Source organism: Apostichopus japonicus, chromosome 8 (genome assembly GCF_037975245.1).
Source record: "Apostichopus japonicus isolate 1M-3 chromosome 8, ASM3797524v1, whole genome shotgun sequence".
Taxonomy (NCBI): Eukaryota; Metazoa; Echinodermata; class Holothuroidea; order Aspidochirotida; family Stichopodidae; genus Apostichopus; species Apostichopus japonicus.
In genome coordinates, this window is record NC_092568.1 from 20,624,991 (window position 1) to 20,648,473 (window position 23,483).

Below are 23,483 nucleotides of genomic sequence, written 5' to 3' on the forward strand. Positions count from 1 at the left end.
GTAAGCCTACAGTAACCCAGGGTAGTCCAATCGTAACGTTGAGCTTGTGAGCGAATCAGCTAAATGTTATGAGGGTACGGGTGGAATGGCTGGAGTAGGCTACATTTTGCACCTCTGGCAGACTTTTTGTAACACGTATCTACATTTCCTTTCCGTGACTTAACTTAGTACAGTACGTAGTCATATGGACAGTTGCTAATTTACACGTTCAAAATCAAAGTGAGAGAAGTGCTTACTGTACTAGCCTAGTAATTAGTTGCATACTGTGTCTGGACTATGCATTGTGCTGTACGGTATATTTAAATGTTTCTGATTGAATTAATTTAGGGCTAGAAAACATATCGATAGGGTAAGGGGGGGGGGGGGCGGGTGGTGTAGGCAGCCAGTTCGATACTTCATTAATTAACAGATTTCCTTAATGGCACATGCTAAAAGTTATTCTTTGAAAACAGAATGGGGCTCTCGACCATTTCAACAGAGAGTGTTGTCAAAGATTCTAATGTGTTTTGTCTGTACTGTTTTCAGATCTCAGACTCAAAGTAACATGATTGCATAAAAATGTTCATATGTATGGGAACACACCAGGTGAACCTGCTTACCTATGATCAGGGTGATTGACCAGTTGAAGATACCCCTTGTGTCAGCTGTTTTGCCAAAGAAAGCGGCTTAGAAAACACAACTTTATGATTATTCTTACAATACGTTGATAAGTTATGCTTACTGTAAATGCTATGAAAATAGGTGTAATTATGTTTAAAAGAAAACATGACGTATAGCATATGATCCATCGGCTGTTATACTAATGGCACAAGGTACTGTAGAAATGTTTGATGCAGTATATCCATGATCCAAGATGTTAAAACTGCTTTAATACCATTAAATATCTGAACTGTATTTTTCTCAACATATGCCAGCCTCATACAGATTACCACTCAAAATGGTTCCGCATCAATTCAGCAGGTGTCATAGCATTTTGAAGATGTTAGAAAGAAGTACTTCAACGACTAATTCATTCACACGGAAGCTGTCTTCGGATAGCAGTTCCTATGTTTCAGTCCAAGATGATGAAGAGATTAAAGGTCAGAACTTGAGATGTGACCAGAAGAGGACATGTCAGTAAATATGCCAGATTTTGATCAAGGGTTTTGCCAAGCCCAGACTGCTTTTGTAGTAACCCAAAAAATGTATTGAGGGATTATGACAGGCCTACTGCATATTCCCCATTTTACAAATGAAGATTATAGAAGTTTACTCTTCTTCTTTTTCTTGGGGGGGGGGGGGGGGTCAGTTGTGGGTAGCAATATCAAATTTGATGCACCATTTGCTATCAGTACTTTGATCACTAATTATTTCAAGAAATTCAGAGTGTAATGCATGATCATCAAGATAGTTTTGTGCTTGGGCAATCTGCAACAATATCCACAATGTTAGTCAATTAAGTGTATAAACTTGCTGGTGTGTAATGGATACATAATAGGCGTCTGTTATATATATGTAGGTCACTGTAATATTATTGAAGCTAGACTAAAGTATCTGCAAATTTACATTTCACCCTAAATGAGAGGAATCTTTAGAAAACACATAGGATACGTTTGCTTTTTTTTAAAACGTATGTCTTCGATGCCTGGTATGTCAATGCATACTATGAAGATTAGTAGCGTTGATGCAGTCTTCATTTTGTTTTCCCTGTTATTTATATGGCTTTGAATTAGGTGATTGTCATTTCAAGAACAGTGTTTTTAACTTCTAACCAGATTCATTCAAGTTTCTTGACTAATTCTAGATGTAAAGTAGTGTAGGTTTCATCCAATTAGCAAATATTTAGGGCTATAAAATTTAATGAAAATAATGATTCACAAGCTTCAATTCTTGTATGCAAAATAGGATAGGTAACTCAAGTACGAAAATTTGGTAGGTATAAAAGAAGCGTCTATTTTTAATGTTGCAAAAAAAAACAGCAGAAGTTACCAAGACTTTTTACATATTTTAGTAGTTTTAAATTCATTAATCATTTAAGCAACACTTACAAAAAATGCTGTTCCTGAAGGTATATTTCATCGGAAGAAAAGAGTAAGCAGTTTCAACCAAATGTGTTAAGTAACTATCGTTAAACGTGTTTGTTTTTTCAAAAACCTATATGAAGAAGTATTCAACTGTGGACAGGTGTGTGATGTGTTGAATGCATGTATTACAGTAGGCTATGTATTCAACACACTATAACCACATACATGAATAATTGAACAGACTGTGTCATGGCATATATTTTATCCAGTACTGCAGTATTGATTTGCAAATTGATATGTACATATTATGCAAAAATTTTGAACACAGGAACTATAGTATTTTATAAGACATGCATTTTAGAGTCTTCAAACTGCTAGACGAAAATCTGAACACTAAAAATGATTACCCTGAGTCTATCTTTCTCTCCGATAGAGTTGGCCATTCTAACTCTTCAGAAGAAACCAATTAACACTTTTTGTCCAAATTTATTGAGAGATTTCACTATTGCTATCAAGAACATAGAGCAGGATAAAATCAAGAGGGCAGTTATCATCACTTCTGTGAGTATATGAATTTTTTTCTTTTCACTTTGCAGGCAGGGTGGGGGAGGAGGGGTGGGTGGGTGGGGAAAGGCAGGTATAGGGATATAGGATGAATGTACCTTGATTGATATCAATGGATATCGACTGGATCCTTCCATCTTTGGACTGTTTGTTTGAGCATCAGCAGAAATTTACTTCTTGGGCCATGTATCACATGACTTTGTTTCAAATTGATGGCTTTCAATTGTAGAATTGATTTCCTGCTTGTGTTGAATATTCGGATTTAATTATACTCAACATTCAGAGGTTGGTTCCTTATTGAGGACCATAAAGAGGAGGTTTTACTTTCTGTGATGGAAATTTCATCCAAATTGTTGTTTCATTAATGGTATTTTGTTAAAAGTCATTTTATCAAATTTTTGAGACCAAAATGGAAATTTGTCAGATTATGGGATATGTAAATCAAAAATTTCTCATTTTTATGTACCTGTCACTATTCTTGCTAATATTAATTTGTAAAGGATCTTACTGATTGTCTAGTGCTACCATGGAAGGGAGGGCAGAAACAACCCCTTCCCATCTCCATCCTGAAAATCAGGGGGAGGATGGAAGCAGCCACTTCTTGCCCCCCCCCCCAAGTGTGTGAAAATTTATATCTAATTGCTTTGCTGTCCTTTACATACAGGCTTTTCCTGGGCAATTTTCGGCAGGCATAGACCTGCCCTCTCTCCTGGGAAAGACATTGGAAGAAGTAAAGGAACTTTGGAGGTGGCTTCAAGCTTCTTGGTTGTCTGTTTATGGAACGAGATTGGTGACAATAGCAGCTATAAATGTGAGTAATCAATTTTAAAAAAGAGAACATTTCCCAGCATCACAAAAAAAGCTACCCAGCTGGTGAGAGTTTAACCAATTGATTGTGTTTCACCAAATTACTCTGTTTCAGTTTCAGAGCTTGCTCTGTAGTGTATCCTTAAATCTCAGACCTTTAAAGAAAAAGAATGACTATATAGATTAAGGGGTATCTGTACTTTAGGCCACAATGCCCAAGTGTTTAAAGCTTGAGTTTCATTATCCATCAGGTTTTCAGGTTTGCTTAGTATATTTAACAGTCTTTTTTCTTCTTCTTTCTTGTCTGTTTTTTCTCTACCAATGCAGTATTACTGAAAATAAGTATTGAACTGGATCAAATTGCTCCTGGGCCTTTTTACACATTATGAATGTTAATTACGGCCATAAGTTTCTAAAAAATGGATTCTTAAAATTCTGTCACCAAGATATATCTTCATGCCAGTACTTAAATGATACATAGTAATCAAATTGGAATTTATAAAGCAGAAAAATTAGTGTCTCTATATTGTTTCAAATGTCTTGTTTACAGAACTGTATTCTCCTGGGATTTTTTAGCATCAAAAAGCCTTGAAAAGGTGCTTGAGTGTTTGGTTTTGTATTATTTTTTGAAGGGTCATGCCATTGCAGCTGGGACTGCTTTTGCTATTGGATGCGACTACAGAATCATGGCAGAGGAGGACTACTTGGCCGGCTTGACAGTTATAAGAATGGTATTTCTTTCGATTTTGATCAGTGGTGTGCACCAAGGTGGTGTGGGGGGGGGGGGGGAGGTGGGTTGACTAAGGGTAAGGCTACAAAATCTACAACCCACAGCTTTGAAACTCCAAAATAGTGGGAGTTGACTTTGCCATGGAGTTTCATTTTCTTCTTCACTCTTAAATAATGTAGAATTATAATAGTAATAATAGCAATAATGTTGATTTATGAAGCGCTTTATACCAAGGTTTCAAAGTGCTTTTTAAAGATGTTATATTACCCCTGGTCAATGATAACCTGTCCTGGAGACAATCTCTCCAGTCGGCTGCAGTTGTATACTGCGCCCAGTGACAAGTTACCCCACAGGTACCACTTTAACCCCTGGGTGGAGAGAGGCAATTGAGATAAAGCATCTTGCCCAAGGACACAACGTAATGAACTAGGCAGGAATCGAACCAGAAAATCTTGAATCACTAGTCCGACGACGCCTTAGCTAATTGGGCTCATCAGCAAGAATAATTGTAAAAAGATTAATGAAATGATTACTATATAGATATAATATAGTGAATAAATTGTATGTCCATTGCTTGTTAAACATTTAATAATTAGGCCCTCTGATTCTGGAGCTAAACTCTGATCTGTTCAAGGTTAGGGTTAACTGCAAAATATCTTGCAGCTCCATGGGAGACTACTCTTATGGGATGTTATTTAAAGGGCTGTCCTTATTAATTAAAGGACACCCACTTAATTCCCTTAAAATTAGTACTGTTAAGGAGGAAGATGCTGAACAGGGTTTAAAAAAAAAAAAGAGTAGGAAAAAAAAAAACGGTGTTGAAGGCCTAGAAAAGACAAAATGTGTTGATATTTCTGTGTACGTTTGATCTCATTCTCTATAGGGAATACCTGTTCCATTCTGGCTTTCAACTCAGATGGCAAATCTTCTCGGCAAACAGGAGGCAGCCAAGGCAGTTCAACTGGGTGTGTGGCAATATCAACTGGTCTTATCTAAAAACAACTAATGTCATTTTTCATTTAGCAGAACACATTGTCAAAGGTTTAATGGTTAATGAGTTTGAATTTTTGAACAAAACCTCTTTTTTTTTAAAAGTGATTCTGTACGAACAATTTTTCGTTTTGTTTTTAAATTTAGCGACCTCCCTGGCTATCTAATTTATGGTTATTATAAAGCCTAGTCTAGTGTTCAAAGCCTAGTGTTCAAAACCTAGTGTTCAAAGCCTAGTGTTCAAAACAATGCTCAATGAAAGGATGAGGATGGGTAGATTGACATGGGAGGAGGAATAAAATTGGGATCATTCTAAAGGGATCATTCCGAAGGGTGACCCTGCATCATGTCGGGTGCCTCTGCATCATGTAGAGTGACCATGTGTTATAAAGGGTTATCCTACATTACATAGGGTCACCCTGCATTATGGAGGGTGGCCCTGCATTACAAAGGGTGAGCCTTCATAAGGTTTAATGAATATCATTATGCATGGGAATGAATAGATCACCTTCTATAATTTTGAACAGTTTCAAATCACCATTCAATACTCAATCTGAACGTGCATAGCTTTTAACTTCTCTGTTTCTCCAGGAACTCTGTTTACAAGCCATCAAGCTTTGGAAAATGGTTTAGTGGATGAAATTGTGCCGTTGAACCGAGTATTTGAAAAAGCAAGACAGGAGGTGCCAAGATGGCTAGAAATACCAGGTAAAAATAATAAACATCAAATGTCTCAAACCAAATTACAAAATTTATTTCGCTTTATGTCAGACGGTCACTCTTTTAAAAGTTAAATCATTCAAGGGCAGTCCCTTATTTTTCTCCAAACATTCTTGATTATCATTTTAAAAATTATTAGTGAACAATTGTTATGAAATAGTGATACCATCTCTTTGATGTTACCGAAAAACTCCATCGAGACACCTTACAGGCCTCTTATGTATTTATCTAGGTCATGGATTCAGTTTTCCCACGAGAAGTTTTTAACTATCTTATTGAATCTTGGTACAGGGCCTTTTCCCAAAATAGATTCCATTATGTCTGTGGAACATTCGAGAAGGTTCTCTCACGTGGTATGGAAGTTTCCATAGAAAGGGGATGGACTTCCAAACTCCCAACCAATCAGGGCAGATCAGTGCCAGCGCACTTATTTTTATATCGTTAAGTTAATACAGGATGGTCAGGTTATTGGCTGCCTACTGATTATGCGCAGTGAGATTTTATGGAAGTAAGGTTTAAAAGTAAAAGGGGGCCGAAAGTTTCATCACTCCGTCAGCGCTCCGTGATCAGCTCGTCGCTTCGTTACCATTTCATCACTCCTTTTAATTGCTTAATTGACGGAGTCAAGTCAAGTCAAGTCAAATCATTGTAATTTAGTTTTATTTGTAAAGAGAATCGACAGAGAAGAAATTATACCGAATCATTAATCAAATCCTATCTCGTCAAATTGCTTTTCTGTGAACTCATTGTTTTCTTCCGTTCGAGACATCTCCTGAAGAAGCATAAATACGGCATCAAGATATCCCAGTACCTTTCTATCGCGAGTCCCGATATAGTTTTACTATCGGAGGAAGCGGGCTCGTCACAATATTACACAATATGGAAGGTCTTGTAAATCATCCTTTGGGATTACCAAGACGAGTGCAAGACATTCATGAGCTATGATTAAGAGAGAGGATTTGATTCTGCAATTCTAAAATAAAATATATCCCAAGTGCATTGTCTTCCAGATGATTGTGTCTTTGTTTTGTAGCAAAGTTAACTTGTTGACTTTCACAATAAAACTTCATTTTCCATAACTCATGTTACAAATGCACCATAGTGTACAAAGTCTGGTAAACTTTTATTCTTATCCAAAAAGACTCAAATTGGTGTATGTAATAAGCAGTGGTAATCTCTCCCCTCCCCCCTCCGATCCCCCCTCCCCTCCCCCACCCCCCAACAAGAGAAACAAACTAGACATTTAGCTCTAATTCATGTATGCTGAGTAAAACACTTTCTCAAAATTGTACATATTTGATATAATGCAATTATCAGTAGGCTCAAACAGTGTTATTTCACACTGCAAACACATCCAACTGCTTACTGGCAACTGGTGTCCTGTTGTATGCAAATGCTGTTCTCACCAACTCCCTAGACTCCCAACCCAGCCCTGCAACCCCCCCCCCTCCAACCCACACCAAATTGGTGCAGATCACTTAGAATTAGCCAGATGGTTTACTGCCATCCAATTTTCTCAAAGGCTACTCATAGCTGACCCTAGGTAAATATTCTGTGAAAGTTTTTTGAGAACTTCATGAGTTAAGAAATGTCAGATATCAATTTTTAATACATTTTCAAGAATACAAGTAACCTTTACAGGCAGCCCAGGGAACACAGACAGACAGTGCTAATGTCTTTGACACAGTCTATATTATTGCAGAGAGGTGATATATATGTAAGACCCAACAATTGTTTCTACGAATGTAACTTTTTAAATCGCTCTCTCACCTTGTAAGCTCAGATCAGTACAGGTGAGGGGAGTGCTCAAAATTATAGAATTACTGAAGCTAGATGCTGAAATAAAATGTGTTGCCACTCTTATTTTAAATGAACCTTTTTCGGGAACAAGCTAACGATCTGAAATCTTTCTTCAAATTTTTGTAAGGGTCAGCTCTGATGCTTAAGATGATATATCTAGGCACCTTCCAAATGTCTTGATAACCTTAATACAGATGAAAGCTGAAATAACCTTCTTCCATATTTTGCCACAAATAATATATTTTTGGTTATCATGGTTATCTCTAAAAATAACTGCTGATTATTATCATTATTATTATCTCTCTCCGTTCAGATCATGCCAGAGTGGCCATAAAGCAGGATCTCAGACAAAGTTTGATCGACCGAGTCAACGAGGTAAAAGATGTAGAAGTAGATCAAAATGCTGCATTGGTAATGCAGCCTAATATACAAAGGAATATAGCTCGGGCTTTGAAAAGACTGAAGGAGAGGAAGAACAACAAACCTAGTTAATGAATATCCAAACAACGTTTGGTACAAGGAGTTTGAGAGCCTGGCGTTTTCGATTCCAGCAAGATCTTCTTCTAAGTTGAACTGAAATAAACACAGTCCTTTTCTATCATTTCCTACTGACTAGGATTTTATAATCAACTATTCTAAGTGCCTAGAAGCATTGAAATTAATTGACTACATTTTTACTATTTGTTAGATAAAAGTATTTGTTTGATCAATATAACAGACTGAGTGTAATTGTGTTCTCATCTTTCTTTTATGCATTTTTGTCATCATTGGTAGATTTTGACCCCAGCAAAAAAGTATCAGAGGATACAAACTTGGGGGGTGGGGTGGGGGGAACCCTTCTGAAATGGCAATGTGCATTAGAAAGCAAGTATGATATATTTGAGCCAACCAAAAAGATCTCATTTGTTTTAATATCATGATGATGTTAGCATCAATCTAAGAAAAGCTAGTCGTTGCAAATAGTTTTCTATTCTCAGAGGATTTTGTTCAAACTAGAGCACTGTTGATGCCCATTATTCATCAGTAAGACGACTTGAGCAGGATGCCATAAAATCATCTGTTAGGGTTAAACAGTTATTTTCAGTTTTTCATATTCTATCATTTAATTCTCAGTTAGGGTCGTTGATATAACGTTGTTGTGACGGCTTCTCTATGTGTACAAAACTGTAGCATGATGTTGAAATAGTTTGCTAGCTTCAAACCAGAACTGACTTCATGTACCATGATGTTCGACACATCTTCTTGCTTCAAAACTGCGACTTCTTACAATTCCAGTCTACATGTATATATATTACCATCTGTAATCATCGCTTTGGTTCCATCATTGACAAAATTTAAATGTCCTTTTCAACAGCTATGGAGACGATGCAGCATAATACCTCTCGTATCTTCAGCTAGAAATGATTGCGACAAAGTCTAGAATCCAAGATTCCTTCATTTCTTGTTGCCCTTGGGTTTGCCGCCCTTTCCCTTCTTACTGAACCATCGGTGTCGTTTGTTGCCGCTTTTCTTGGCAGCGATGATTGATTTGGTGTCTCGACCCTTGATCCACTTGTGTCGATCCATTTCCCATTTGAGCTGTTTACGGTCTGCGTGAGGAAAAATTAAAGGTAGTGGAAAGGTGCACATCTCTCTTTCTGTTCATAGAAAAGACTTAACCAGTCGCACCAACGTTACAGATCATCAAGCAGGCAGTAACAGATTTTCCATACAGATTTTATCTCATTTCTCTTTCCCTCACAAACTTATGACGATCAAAGTTGGCGTCCCACAATCACACAACTGAACTCTGCTAAACAATATTAGTTACATATGAAAAGTAATAGGAAAGTATCTATTCTTCACAAATGTAAAATTCATATACAAAACACCCAAAAAATGCAATTCTTAAAAAAATGAAAAAAATTAATTATCATAGTAAGTAAAACATGAACAATCTTCAGCAAAACAAGTATTTCACAAAAAGGCAATGCCCTGCAGAGGGCAAAAATGCTGCAGTTCTATGAGTAATCTGGTAAATTATACACACACAAAACTTAAAAAGTGAAACAGCACTTACTTGCATTGTCCTTGTTAGATAATGCTTCCATGGTCATGTGATCAAACTTAGCACTGACATTCTCATCAATCAAGGAAGAGAACTGTGGATTCAAAAAAAATGAAATGAAAAAAAAAAGTCAACAATAAATCTTTGTATCGTAAACAGATGATCACTAGTTTTAGTTTTTACTCCAGTAGTTGTTACTGCAAGGTTTCACATGAACCACATGAAAAAAAAAATACACTTACTCCTCCCCCACTCCCCAAACATCCAAGAAGGAACAAAATAACTGGAAATGTTAGCCCTATTGCTGAAAAACCAATGCACAGACACATGTACTAAAATAAAAGCCTTTGTAGACCCAAGTATAAATTATCAAGTATCTTGTGAAAGGAAGAGGCTGCTGATACTGTTGAAAAAACAACAACCCCAACCAGTGAAGTAATTATTCATATTTGTGGATATCAGATTGAATTTAGATCTATCATTAAAATGCACAATTGAAGGCATCAACAGTTCTCTTGGGGAAATCCAAAGGGAATCGTAATTGCTGGGATGTTTAATCAATATTAATGACAGTGACAGAATCTGCATATTTCTGATTTTAACATGCACTGTAGGTTATTCTGCAATGGACTTGAATAGTAGTAGTAGGGTATTTCTACCGATGTTAAAATGATAATAATACGACCAACGAATCAGTTTCTGTTCAAGGAGTTCTCTAACCTTGTCAGCGTTATCTTGGAGCTCTGGGTCTTCACCGACGGTCGTCGTCGTCTTCTTTTTCCGTTTTTTCTGTCCTCCCTTTTTCTTGTTTCCACCTTTGTCAATGTTTGGGTTTGTTTTAGTTTTCTTCTTTGGTGGAGGAAGATCTTTAGTTTCTAAAGTAACAAACAAGTGAGATACATTTGAGGAATGAAGTATAACACCGTGATTAAGTAGCAGTGCTACCTCCTGTCTAATATTTTCCCCACATTGGAAAGAAATTTGCTCTTTGCAACTTATACAGGGTCCATTAAGTTTACCCATCATACTGACAGTGCTGTTCTCTCTCTCTCCCCCCCCCCCCCCCTTCCTATGAGGTTTACATGGCTAGTGAAGCATGATCAGCAGTGCCGAGTAAAGCACACAAAAATGTCTGAAGTCTGATCCACGCTCAGTTGAAGAAGTTGACATTTCACCAACTTTTTATAACTTACTGAAAATATTTGCATTTTATATATTTTTGTCAAGAATAGCTGTTCTATCTTGGAGGTAATCGTAGACGTTGGGAATCCTCATCGTTCTAGATTTGTAATTCATTTTTGGTTTCTATGATAATCGTAACCTTTGCATTCATGATGGCATATGTGTGTGTCTATGGGAGTGTTTGAGTGCGTTTGTGATGCCCAGCTTGTAAACACGATATCTCAAGAAGGGAAGGTCAGACCAGCCTTATAGTTAGTGTGTAGAAGTACCACATTGAGTTCAAGAGGCCTATTGCTTTTGATGGAGGTCAAAAGTCATTTGGGGTCACCAGGGGTTAAAATGTGAAAACCTTCTTAAACACGGTATCTCAAGAAGGAAAGCTTGGGAGGACCTCATATTTAATGTGTAGAAGTACCACATTAAGTACAAGAAGCCTATTGTTTTTGGTGGAGGTCAAAGGGTCATTTGGGGTCACCAGGGGTCAAATTGTGAAAACCTCGTAAACACGATATCTCAAGAAGGGAACCATGGGCAGACCTCATATTTGTGTAGGAGTACCACATTGTGTAAAGGAAGCCTATCGTTTTTGGTGGGGGTCAAAGGTCATTTAGGGTCATCAGAGGTCAAATCGTGAAACCCTTGTAAACATGTACACCCTCACTATACATTACGTCAGATTCATGAAGAAACTGCTCATGTAACATCATCGAAACCACAATGCATTTTTGCATTCTGTTTTTTAATTTTTTATCGTTGAAAATTGAATATGAGACGCCAAATGACTTGCGTGAAGTCATTGGCTAAAGACACTACTGTATTATAAATATCTATTGGTAAGAAAAACTTGACTGACTTTTCTGAGTCACTTCACTCTTGTAAATGAGCAAACTCACAGTCACGACTCCTCATCATCACAACACTGCAAATTCCTGACCAATTTCAGAATGACAAATTTTTTCATTTAACGCACAAATCTCTTCCAGGAGGAGAATAGATTTTGACATCTATTGTTCAATGCAACACTTACCTTCATCATCCGACTCTGCAAAGCCCTCCTCATCAAACTCTGGTTCATCTTCGTTGTTGCCTTTGACGACGGCAAAAGTGCCCTTTTCACAGTCACCGCCTTCGTCAACGTCACTCTGGTCAAAGTCATCCTCTGAGAGGACAGAGTCATCTTCGCTCTCTTCATCTGAAGAACTCCCATCTTCTGCCCCCTTCTTCTTCTTTGCTCTCTTTGTACTGAGGTCTCTGTTAGAGAAAGGGAGGACAACAACAAGTTCTAAGCAATAAGAACATTTCCATCTTTATGTTATTCTATGTATAGAGAAACCCAACTACTATGAGGGTAATGAGTTAACAATTCATCGCAGAAAGTTTCTTTGCTGTTTGGTATATATTGCTACTCCAATCTGCGGATTCTGCGCATAGAATGGCAAATCTTACCACACGTATTACTTCATTGACTTAAGATCTTCTACTATTTTGATGTCAATAAACCCCCCAACAAAAGGTGAGAGGGCAACTATCAACTTAGACCTCTCCCCCAAGCCTAGACAAGCTGACCATCAGATAAAAAATGGTATTCTTATGAATGGTTGCTCTCTTACCGGGCAAAGTCCAAGCCATCTTCCAGGTCATCTTCATTTGCAAAGTTCTTAAAGTCATCAATAACTTTATCCTCATCTTCATCATCGTTGCTTTCACCTGCTGCATCATCAGAGTCGACCTCTTCCATCAAATTATCCAGCTCTTCCTCTGTGAGTGACAAACATGTTAATTTCATCTACAGAGCTCTCAAACGTCTGCCTATGTCGAGACATTTTACAATACCTACGATGTGTCTAAATTGCACAGTTCACACGTAACCTGTACCAACATCTATATATAAATATATATGGCTAAAATATGACACATGTCGACATCTTTCTATACGTACGGTTCAATGTGACATTTATGCCAAATCTCTAAATATATATATATATATATATATATACATATATATATATATATATATATGACTTATATATGATTCATGTCCACATCTTTCTATATGTGTGGTTTACAGGTGACTTATAAGCCAAACATAAGCCCCTCTTTAAATATATAGATATATACATATGTGTGTGACATAAGTCAACATGTTTCTATATATATATGGTTTAGATGTGACCTATACCAACATCTTCCTATGTGCATAGTTCATATGTGACCTATGCAACATCTGTCAACTAATATCCAAGTCGTGCATATGACTTTTAAACAGGTGACGTACATGCCGACATCTTTCAAAGAATACACAATTTACATGTGACCTCCCACACCACCTTTTCTATGTAACCATTTTACATTTGATCAGGAGCAACGAACCAGATCAACGTCTCAAAATGTTCAATGTTATCAACAGTGTGCTAGGTTTTAAGTTTACTTAGTGTTATGATGTTATCGATAAGTGTAGCTGAAGAATGTGGCCATGCAAGGTCATTGAATGTTTTTGAGATAATGACAGTGGCTGGAATCCCTTGTTCCTGGAATCTTGTCTCTTAAAATAGAAAACACATTGGATTACTGTCTGGTTCTATTCTATTGTATATTTGTATTGTTGCAAATGTAAATATATTTATGTAAATATATGTAAATATATTTAAATATTTATAAATATATTTAAATTCAATGAATACCATGAAAACAAAACTCTACTTTAGTATCTCTGTAGTTATACTATCTAAGAACCTCATCTCAGTAGACAGGGAACCATTATAAGAGTTCAAATTTTGCGTAGCAGTTAATTGAAAGCTCTGATTTTTGTCTCTTAGTAAATGCTATGGTTCAATTTTGCATAGCGTTTGGCAATGCAGTACCTGGATAAATTATTCCTGGTAGATGTAAATTTGCTTTGAATTAATTTGCTTTGCCTCTTCGTTTTCCTCTTTGTGGTTGAATGTAAACACAGTTTACAGTATCATCCTGCCTATCTAGATTTCGAATCACATTTCACAGAGTCACCCATACGGCCAGTCTCTTCAAAGAAAGCTTAAAAAGCTCACCCATGAATTCCTCAAACTCTTCATCTGCTACGCTGGAAGCTCCGCTATCATCGTCAGAGCCGACCTCTCCTTCATCCAGCCTTCTTTCTCTGGCCTGTTCCTTCTTCTTCTCCGCAAGTTCTTTCTTCTCGGAGAAATATCTGATCGGATGGAATCGATAGTGAGTGAATCAAATCTTGTTACATCATGGATGGCTTGCAGTACTAGTGTCATACAATTCCAACACTTTGATGCACAGATTTCAATGCTTGGGCAATCATATCAAAACAGTGCGTACACCGGTGTTACCACACAAACAAGACTCACGGTGAAGGTAACTTCCGTGCATTCCCCATCGACTACACAACATTAAGCTCTGAAGGTTAGCAACGACATGTTCAATTTTCTCAAGAATTGATCACATGGTATTTAACATAACCAACATAGGTATTGAATGATGACAAAATGAAAGAATTTTAGCCTTCCTTTCATATAAGATGGAACTTTGTGACCCTCTGCCAGATATGTTTGCCTGTTCAACAGCTTCTGTCAGCTTCAAGTCAATGGTGTGAATCTTATTATTATTATTATTATGACTCTTATGCTTTCAAACCAATATAAATATCACTATGTTTTAAATATTTAAGGAACTCCCTGTCGCACTTAACTATGCTCCATGTCGGTTCCTTCAGGAAGAAACAATTTCCATGACTTCCTGCAATATTCCAATTTTTTGTCCCCTCCTTCCCACCTCCCCACCCACCCCCCAACTTCACACCCTCGGTCATCAACTGATTGCACAAAACTCACTTGTGGAAAAACTGGACATCCATCGGTATGCTGTCCTGTGGCAAAGTCAAGAGTTTCGAACTGTTCACTGGAGCTTGGTCTTTGGACACGGCAGCCTTCTTCTCAAAAGGTGCAGCTACATAAGCACAAAATAGACAACGGTCATAGTTAAATGAAACCAAATTTGCTAAAACCTTGACCAGAAAAAAATTCGGTTTGGACAAAGGCATAGTGAGAGTTTTTCAATTGACAAAGAAGCCAGCAATTCCTGGTCGAACCTGTTGCGTTACTCAAAGACCAAGGCATGTTAATCTTTGCACAAGACGTGGACTGTGACCTTCATTCGAACTTAAGAGATCTACGTGGCTGCAAACATTCCATTGTTTCTCATTAGCGAGTTATGGATAAATCAAATCTACTAATTAAACTAGAGTGTCCCACTAACCGACTAATAATGGTTTGAATATTTTCAGACGGAATTCTATGAAGTTTACTGTACATCTCACATTTATCATTCCTGGTGCGAATTCTGGAGGAAGAAAGAGATGGATTTACGTTTCCTTCGGGTAACCTTAAAGTTTCTGCCGATAATGGTTGCGTGTGGTACCGTCGAACCGTTTTACTATGAGTTCAACACAAGACACGACTTTAAAAAGGCTAAAACTCTATGACAAAACCATATCATTGCGAAATTAGGTCTCTTTATGACAGAGGGTGAAGAAGGTCTTTACCAACCTGCAGTTTCCGATCTAGATTTGGGGTTTTTATACACAAATCTGTTGAGAAATTTCATGATGGTGAAATCGTCCAATGGGTTGCCGTCGTACATGATCGTCTCGCCAGTCAGGATCTTCTCAGCAAATTGAGATACAGACGGATGAAAGTGTCCTGCCAACTGTGAAATCATTCAAAGAAATTTATTTCAGGATTAATTGTTGCTCTTAAATCAGTCGTGAGTACATCAAAGTGTTACAGACACTGTAGCCAGTTTGCCCCATATTCAGTACATCTGTTGTTGTGTGTGTGATAATCTCATTCAAATTCTGTTGAAATTTTTTTGAAAAGCTCTTTTTCGTTTCCAAGATATGCACATTTGAAGTTTTGATAAATCTGGGAAACTCATTACATATGTGCAAACTATGAGGTAGGAATGTTGCGCTCATCAAAATTTTCTCATTTTAGCCCTTAATGAGTTATTGTCTTGGATTGATGATAAATTGGTACTTTCTTTTAAGTAAGTCTTAGGTAGGTTTGCTTTAATATTGTTAAAATTTCTGACCAAACTCAAAGAACTGCAAGGAAGCACACATACAGAACAAACTGATACAAAGTATTGTTAACTCGTTAAGGATTAATTAACATAAGAAAATCATGCAAAAGACTACATTGCAATTCACTGGGTAGATCTACTCATCCAACTAGTGTGTGCTGACTATTATAATAGAGAGTTTTTTGCCAGCTTGGAGCATTCTTGTTTCAGACAAAGAAAGACACAATTTCTTCATAATTTTGAATTGCATTCAAGGTTCATCATTTGAAATTCAATCGAAATATGTATTGTAAATATTGTTTTTTTTTTCAATAAATTGTGTTGTATCATAACGGCTTCTGGTGTCATGCCACGACTTCCTCTCTCTTAGACACATCAATTTAACAAACTCTGTAGCTATAGCAAAAGAAAAGGGAATACCATAAGGTAAACCTGAGATCAACCTCACCTTCATTAATTCCCAGGGAATTGCCTTTTCTGAACCACTGAAAACAGGATTCCTCGCAAATGCATCATAGACCTTTGATTTACCTGAGAAATTAAAAAAACCAACGGCTGCTCTGACAAGTTGTCATAAAAATGCAGGGTCTTAAGGGGGCGGGGGATGGGGGCAAGACGAAACAGATGCTTTGTCGAAACTAACAAGATGAAGCTTGCTAAAGTTATGCCTTTCTAGGAAACAGCATGCAACCTTACCACAGTTCCAACTTATTGCTTCAACTTGCATCTCCCAAACTTCACAAATGCTAAAATAATTTTGTCAGCTGGACAACATAGGCTGCAGATTGGTTGCTCTCTTTGACAATATAATTCATGCCAACCAACTGTTTATCCACAGAAGAGACAGAAAGATACTCATCAAACTTAACCTACCTCTAAGCATTTGGCAATTTTTAATGAGATAAATAACAATAAATTCAGGAATAGCTGAACATGGATACAATCTAACATGTTTGTCAGCAAAATCAGGAATTATTTTTTTCAAGTTTGAGCAAAGTTGATGATCAATGGAAAAAAACAATATATTTCTGACATTTCCCCCACTTTGCTATTAATTTGGAATGGACGATGGATCACTTAGAGTCGGTTGCCGTGTCGCAAAGTGCAACCGCCAACCCATGAGGGGGTCTTAATTGTACCAGTGACTAACAAAGACAGTTTCATGTGTTGTCCATGTATTACATTGTAAAATATGGTGCAAAAAAGGAATGATTTCAGGTCAAAAAGAATGAAGCAAATTTAGCAGTTTCATCTCAGCAACTGAACAAGCTTGGAAAAACAGGTCCTAACTACTTCTGTACTCTTTTAAACCTCAGACTGCTTCCTGTAGGTTTATAAAAAGAGAAATAAAACACAGAGCAAAATATCTTACAAAATATCTGATTACAAATCGTCAAGCAGGCTACTTACATTTCACCATGGGTTGTTTATGTACCCAAGATGAGGTTCCCTGCCTCTCTGGTTTGCTCTCAGTTTGGTTCCCCTCGTCCTCAGATTTAACGTCTTTAAAGGTTTCCTCTTCGTCTGAATCCTGCGGGTTGGAAGACAATGAGACAAGCCGGTAGAAAAGACAATAAGAATTAAAAATATAAAAGGTCTACGTTCCCTCGGCAACGTCTAGAGTGAGGGTTCTCGAGTCACGTTCCTACAAGGGTCAGAGATAAACATCGCTCGAAGCGATGTGTGTCAAAACAGAATCAAAATTTCAAAACTGAAAGTGAGCAAACCTGTAGGGTAGGATGGTAAGGTGCTGCATATTCAGCATATTCAGATTAGGGCAAGGGTTTGGGCTGATATTTCTGCCGGCTGGGTTGAGATCTGTAACAGACCCAGATACAACCGGCAGGCTGCTCAGTAGGAACCTCAGTCCTAAAGTGATACCAGGCACAAGCATACATAGCATATACAAGCATACACAAGCATACCAGGCACAAGCCAAAAATGTATGTTAAATCGGCTAACACTTGAAATGATTTCATCGTTAGTTAGATAAACAACATGATTGCATTTATTTTACAATCATACTATCTTAACGCATTTCCATATTGATTATTTGATTCCATATCTTATAGTATTTGACAGTTTGGTTGCATCTCAGAAACAAGTTAACCATTCAATTGCATCCAATTTATATCATACTATCTTAGCACATTTCCATATTGATTATATGATTCCATATCTTATAGTAATTGACACAGTTTGGTTGCATCTCAGAAACAAGTCAAACATTCAGTTGCATCCAATGCACTATCATACTATCTTAGTGCATTATCATATTGATTATTTGATTCCATATCTTATAGTATTTGACAGTTTGGTCGCATCTCAGAAACAAGTCAAACATTCAATTGCATCCAATGTTCTATCATACTATCTTAGCACATTTCCATATTGATTATTTGATTCCATATCTTATAGTAATTGACAGTTTGGTTGCATCTCAGAAACAAGTCAAACATTCAATTGCATTCAATGTACTATCATACTATCTTAGTGCATTATCATATTGATTATTTGATTACATATCTTATAGTATTTGACAGTTTGGTTGCATCTCAGATACAAATTAACCATTCAATTGCATCCAATGTATTATCATACTATCTTAGTGCATTATCATATTGACTATTTGATTACATATCTTATAGTATTTGACAGTTTGGTTGCATCTCAGATACAAATTAACCATTCAATTGCATCCAATGTATTATCATACTATCTTAGTGCAATATCATATTGACTATATGATTCCATATCCTACAGCCATTGACTAATTGATTGCATCACCTGCAAAGAGTTAATCAATTGATTGCAGCTCACACAGAAGTTACTGACCATCAACTCTCTTCTCTCAATTTACATGATGGCTTGACAGCATCACAAACATGTTTATGTTTGGATGCAGCATGATTGAAGAAACCAATTGTATACAGATTGACCATTTGATGACATATCTTATAAAAGCTTATCTATTCTCTATATTTTGTCTTCTATCATATTCATATATCTGATCTGTTTTGATAGCATCTACAATAACACAGTACAGTATTTCACAGTACCTTAAATATTTTGATAGCGTCTGTTATAGCAGTTGGTTATTTCACTGCCTCTTTTGAACAGCTGTTACAAAGCATACCTACTATTTCCATGCAGATTTCATAACAGCATAAAAATTCTCTTTTTTGATATCTTCAGTCCTTTGCAAACCCTAAAGGTTTCATTGGAGAAGAGTCTTCATACAAAACAAATACAAAAACTACATTCCACACAAAAACAAGGTATTAAAAACCATGAAAATGATTTACTTACATCTTCTTCAATGATATCAAATAATTTCAAGTTTGGTTTATTCCTCACAACTTCAGATATCATAAACAAAGCTCCACAGATGAAGGGCGGTGACTGACCGTGGCACACCTGCAGAGTCCGCTTGATGAAGGCCTATACATATATGAAAAAACAAAATAAGATATTGACCATACTTTACAACTGTTAATGACTTCGATGCAATAAAATTGGCAAGTGCTTACTATATATAATCTGCAGTAATCTAGGCTAGGCTAAGGGGGTGATGAGGCTTTATGTAATTTAGGCTAGGCTAAGGGGCTGGTGAGGCTCAATGAATACTAGGCTAGTCTAAGGGGCTGGTGAGGCTCAAAGAAATCTAAGCTAGGCTAAGGGGGCTGGTGAGGCTCAGTGAAATATAGGCTAGGCTAAGGGGCTGGTGAGGCTCAATGAAATATAGGCTAGGCTAAGGGGCTGGTGAGGCTCAATGAAATCTAGGCTAGGCTAAGGGGCTGGTGAGGCTCAATGAAATCTAGGCTAGGCTAAGGGGGCTGGTGAGGCTCAGTGAAATATAGGCTAGGCTAAGGGGGCTGGTGAGGCTCAGTGAAATATAGGCTAGTCTAAGAGGCTGGTGAGGCTCAACTAAATCTTTCTTAAATTTTGTACACAACTTTCAAAACAGTTAAAGTTTAACCAGGTACTGGGCCTACTAAATGAAAACATATGATATGAATCAGTAACTAAAAGGCGGTCATTTAATGAATCAACTACCGAAAATTGAACATTTAGCTGACACGATACACCATGGGCATTGCTTCAAGTTAGATGTTGTATTGGACAGGTGTAAAGATTAACTGTAAAGGTAAGCTGAAAGGTATTAAACATATGCTCACTTCACTGCTGTAGTGAATCTACCAGAGTAACAGGCTAGACAACCACCATACGAGATCATGTATGAAGCAAGTACTCTCTTATCTCCTTCATCTCAACCTAACAGGGGAAGGGGGGGTGGTGGGGGAGATATGTCAGGGCAATCATGAAGGGACCTATGTCATACTCCCCCTGTCCAGGGGGGGTTGGTCTGTGAATATTTCTTCAACATTCCTAAGGGTGGATGGTAAAAAGTTTGACAACCTAGGCTTTAATTTAAAGCTGAGCAGTCACATATACTTGGACAGGCTCAAACTTGATACAGAATGGACAGTCGAGAGAATTGTCAAACACGGTAGTGGTAATTTTTTTATACAAGGTGCACAAGTGCTGTGCATTGTAATTGAAATATTCTACACAACTCAAGACTTAAAGGGTGTGATGACTCGCGCAAAAAGAAACGTCTAATGCCGGTAATTTGACCTAGTTTCGAATGACGTGTAACAGAAGTGTTAAACACCACCATCGATCCCAGAAAATACACAAACATCTTGCTACCGTTGGTAATTAGCCACTAGTGTACAGTCATTACATACAGCTGCGGTCAATACCCACAGCACAGTGTACAAACGATACAGCGATGGACATTTCAGGTCCAGCTAAAGATAACAAGGTATCACGTTTCATTACTGTCTGCATTTTGTAGCAACACAAACAAAACGTCACTTGCAAGCAACAGAAATTTAACTTTTTCAGATGGCCGCACGCGGTTTGGGGCGAGTCTTCAATGCCTTTAATATGGAGGAAGCCACTACTGTGACTCATAACTGGCAACTCAGTGGTTTTAGGAATGTTTAGAGAAATGCTAGAATGCAGTCATACTTTTTAAGCTAAAAACACTTTCTTTCGCTCACCCTGACTCTCTTCAGATCTTCGTCATCTTTCGTGGCTTGGAAGATCAAATTGAGGAACATCGCCTGCCGATGCGATGTCGCTAATCCTGGGTCCAACAGTTTCCGATAGAGCGCTGAATAGAACCGATCCGTCATAGAATGCCTGCATGTGACAGAGAAATACCATATGTTTTCATTGCTTAATCTTTACAACTGTGAAATTTCACAGCTATGATACCTCAATCTAGATTAGCAATGTAAATAATGATAATAATAATACATTTATACAGCACAAAACTCTGCCGAGCATTCTTATGTGAGTTAAAATCAAATGAAACAAAATGTTCTTCAACTGCAAGGCAAAAGGAAACAAGTGTATCTGGAGCTTGGACTTGAACAAGCTCTGAGTGTCAATGGAAAAACGTATAGAAGCGCAGTGAGTATCACTCCAAAGGGTAGGTCCTGCATAATAGAAGCTAGGATCGCCGAGAGTCGTATATTTCACTTTAGGGATGAATAGAGCAGGCGATACATCGTAGTGCAGCGAGGGGCACATGCGTTTGGACAGATAATACGGAACTTCATCGAGCAACGATAAAGAACAAAAACTAGAATTTCAAATTTGAGCCCATATTTCACGAAGAGTGTTTTATCCATTAATCATAATTTAACCGGTATTAGGTGGAAGAACCAGTGGGAATGCAAAAGCCTATTACACGGGTAGGCCTTAACATACACAGTTATAGTCCATCTTTGGATACTTTAATCAACCTCTGGATAGAAGAAGTAGGCCAATGCATTACCTTCCTGTAACTACATACTTGTCTACATAACTAACTTCTTCTTAACTAACTTCTCTTGACAATATTTGGGCTACTCCTGGCTTTTGACGGTTATTGTGAGAGATTTGGAACAAGTCATTACTCCAAGGACCAAAGTTCAAGTCATAAACGCTGTACCAAAGGACGATACTACTTTCATAGCAAATGTAGGTAATTAGCTTACTTTTACATATAAGTATCAGGAGAGAGATTGTTTTTACAGATTGCTGAAGGTTAACCAGTTTGTGCAGATAGCAAAATTTCATTGCAGTCATACTAAACGAGGCCTCACGGTGCATTACTTTTGACGATGTTTGTCCAAATCGATATTAAAAATGAAACAAAATGCAGCTGTTCAATATTTGCATGATAATTGCTTTAAGGTGGCAAGGATTATACATAGCAACCGACATAGGTACTCCTATCGTCCTGGAAGCGAAGATGAAACAAAATGCAGCTGTTCCATATTTGTATGATAATTGCTTTAAGGTGGAAAGAATTATTCATAGCAACCGACATAGGTACTCCTTTACCTGGAAGCTAAGACTTGTTTTAACAACATCAGAGCCTGCAATCCAGTATTAAAGGTCGACTGTTGAGCTACTTTAAAGAGGAGGTCCATCTGCTCGTTGACCTTCTCATCGTCCACTGTGATCATGAAAACAAAAAATATTCACCTGATAACATCATGACAGAAAACATTTCAAAATGTTGCATTGCTGTCAGAACTACGCCATAATTTGAAAATACACCCTAGGTATCCTTTCAATAAACTTGCATACCGAGCTTCACAAACTACGGGCCCGGAAAATGGCTTAATGTTAGATCATCGAGCTTGTACGGTGGGTTGTCACCCGGGTAACAGAACACAGACAACTATTTGATTGGTTTAACGTGTCTGATGGAATTTGATGGTGACCATCCAGTGATTTTTTTCCCCTAAGTATTTATACATTTAGTGTGATACAAGGTTGTTAGTGAGCATTTAATCAATGTGCAGTCCATTGCTATTATCAATGCAGTCAATTTCCAGTTAAATCATCAACACCACCAGGGAGTATATATATTGGGCAAGCTCTAATAGGTATTACAAACTCCATGGCCGGCCTAGGGAAATCTAAAAAGGGGTTACCAAGGAAGAAATTTATTGAGTGGGAATTTTAGCAGGTTTAATAAATGGGTCAAATTGTCAGGATTACCAAATTTCGGACGTAAAAACAAGAATGCCCATGTGGCCAAGGAGCTTTAAAGTTCACATCATTTCTTTTGGTTTTTGATGGGTTTTCACAGTTCTGGTTTAGGTGTTACTGTCACAGCTTTTATAAGGAAAAAATCTAAAGCAACAAACTATTTCTATTTAAAACAAATAATATTATATATATAATATAATATATTATAATATATATAAAATATAAAATTATATTGTTTTATTACCAACGATTGTACTTAACTTTCTAGCAATTGTAAAAAAATTCATGGCAAAGTTATCATCTGACACAAAAATAAATGCTGTAGTCATAATCTTACATCCAACCCCCCCCCCTCACCCTACCCAATTCTTCATGGTTACGATCTTACCTCTAGAGAAAGGATAGGCTCTGTTTACTCCTGTTAGGAGAGCGCTCAACATCTTCTGGTTATCTTCTGTCCGTTTTTTCTTTTGTAAAGATAACTAAAAAAGTCAAA

The 23,483-nt window shown here is 37.4% G+C and overlaps 2 protein-coding genes across 7 annotated transcripts in view; one reads left to right on the forward strand and one right to left on the reverse strand.

Moving 5' to 3' along the window:
• Positions 1-8,978, forward strand: LOC139970981 (enoyl-CoA delta isomerase 1, mitochondrial-like). 6 transcript variants are annotated; one of them, XM_071977092.1, is made up of 8 exons: positions 1-135; positions 915-1,079; positions 2,437-2,564; positions 3,232-3,378; positions 4,007-4,105; positions 4,988-5,069; positions 5,686-5,802; positions 7,928-8,978. In XM_071977092.1, exons 2-8 carry the CDS (start codon positions 938-940, stop codon positions 8,104-8,106), a joined length of 894 nt encoding a protein of 297 aa, XP_071833193.1. In that variant the 5' UTR covers positions 1-135; positions 915-937; the 3' UTR covers positions 8,107-8,978. The 6 variants fall into 6 exon arrangements, with proteins under 6 accessions (XP_071833193.1, XP_071833196.1, XP_071833191.1 ...); XM_071977095.1 differs by having other exon boundaries at positions 28-46; XM_071977090.1 differs by having other exon boundaries at positions 32-172.
• Positions 8,306-23,483, reverse strand: part of LOC139970978 (CCAAT/enhancer-binding protein zeta-like) — a 27,263-nt gene continuing 12,085 nt past the window's right edge. Inside the window, exons 11-24 of the mRNA XM_071977086.1 lie at positions 23,376-23,469; positions 22,331-22,445; positions 20,998-21,139; positions 19,238-19,369; positions 17,339-17,459; positions 16,377-16,459; positions 15,394-15,553; positions 14,680-14,794; positions 13,891-14,030; positions 12,454-12,601; positions 11,871-12,094; positions 10,382-10,536; positions 9,674-9,755; positions 8,306-9,203 (exon numbers count right to left, since the gene is read on the reverse strand). Coding sequence (XP_071833187.1) covers positions 9,049-9,203; positions 9,674-9,755; positions 10,382-10,536; positions 11,871-12,094; positions 12,454-12,601; positions 13,891-14,030; positions 14,680-14,794; positions 15,394-15,553; positions 16,377-16,459; positions 17,339-17,459; positions 19,238-19,369; positions 20,998-21,139; positions 22,331-22,445; positions 23,376-23,469 — 1,866 coding nt within the window. The 3' untranslated portion in view covers positions 8,306-9,048. The remainder of the gene's footprint in view (positions 9,204-9,673; positions 9,756-10,381; positions 10,537-11,870; positions 12,095-12,453; positions 12,602-13,890; positions 14,031-14,679; positions 14,795-15,393; positions 15,554-16,376; positions 16,460-17,338; positions 17,460-19,237; positions 19,370-20,997; positions 21,140-22,330; positions 22,446-23,375; positions 23,470-23,483) is intronic.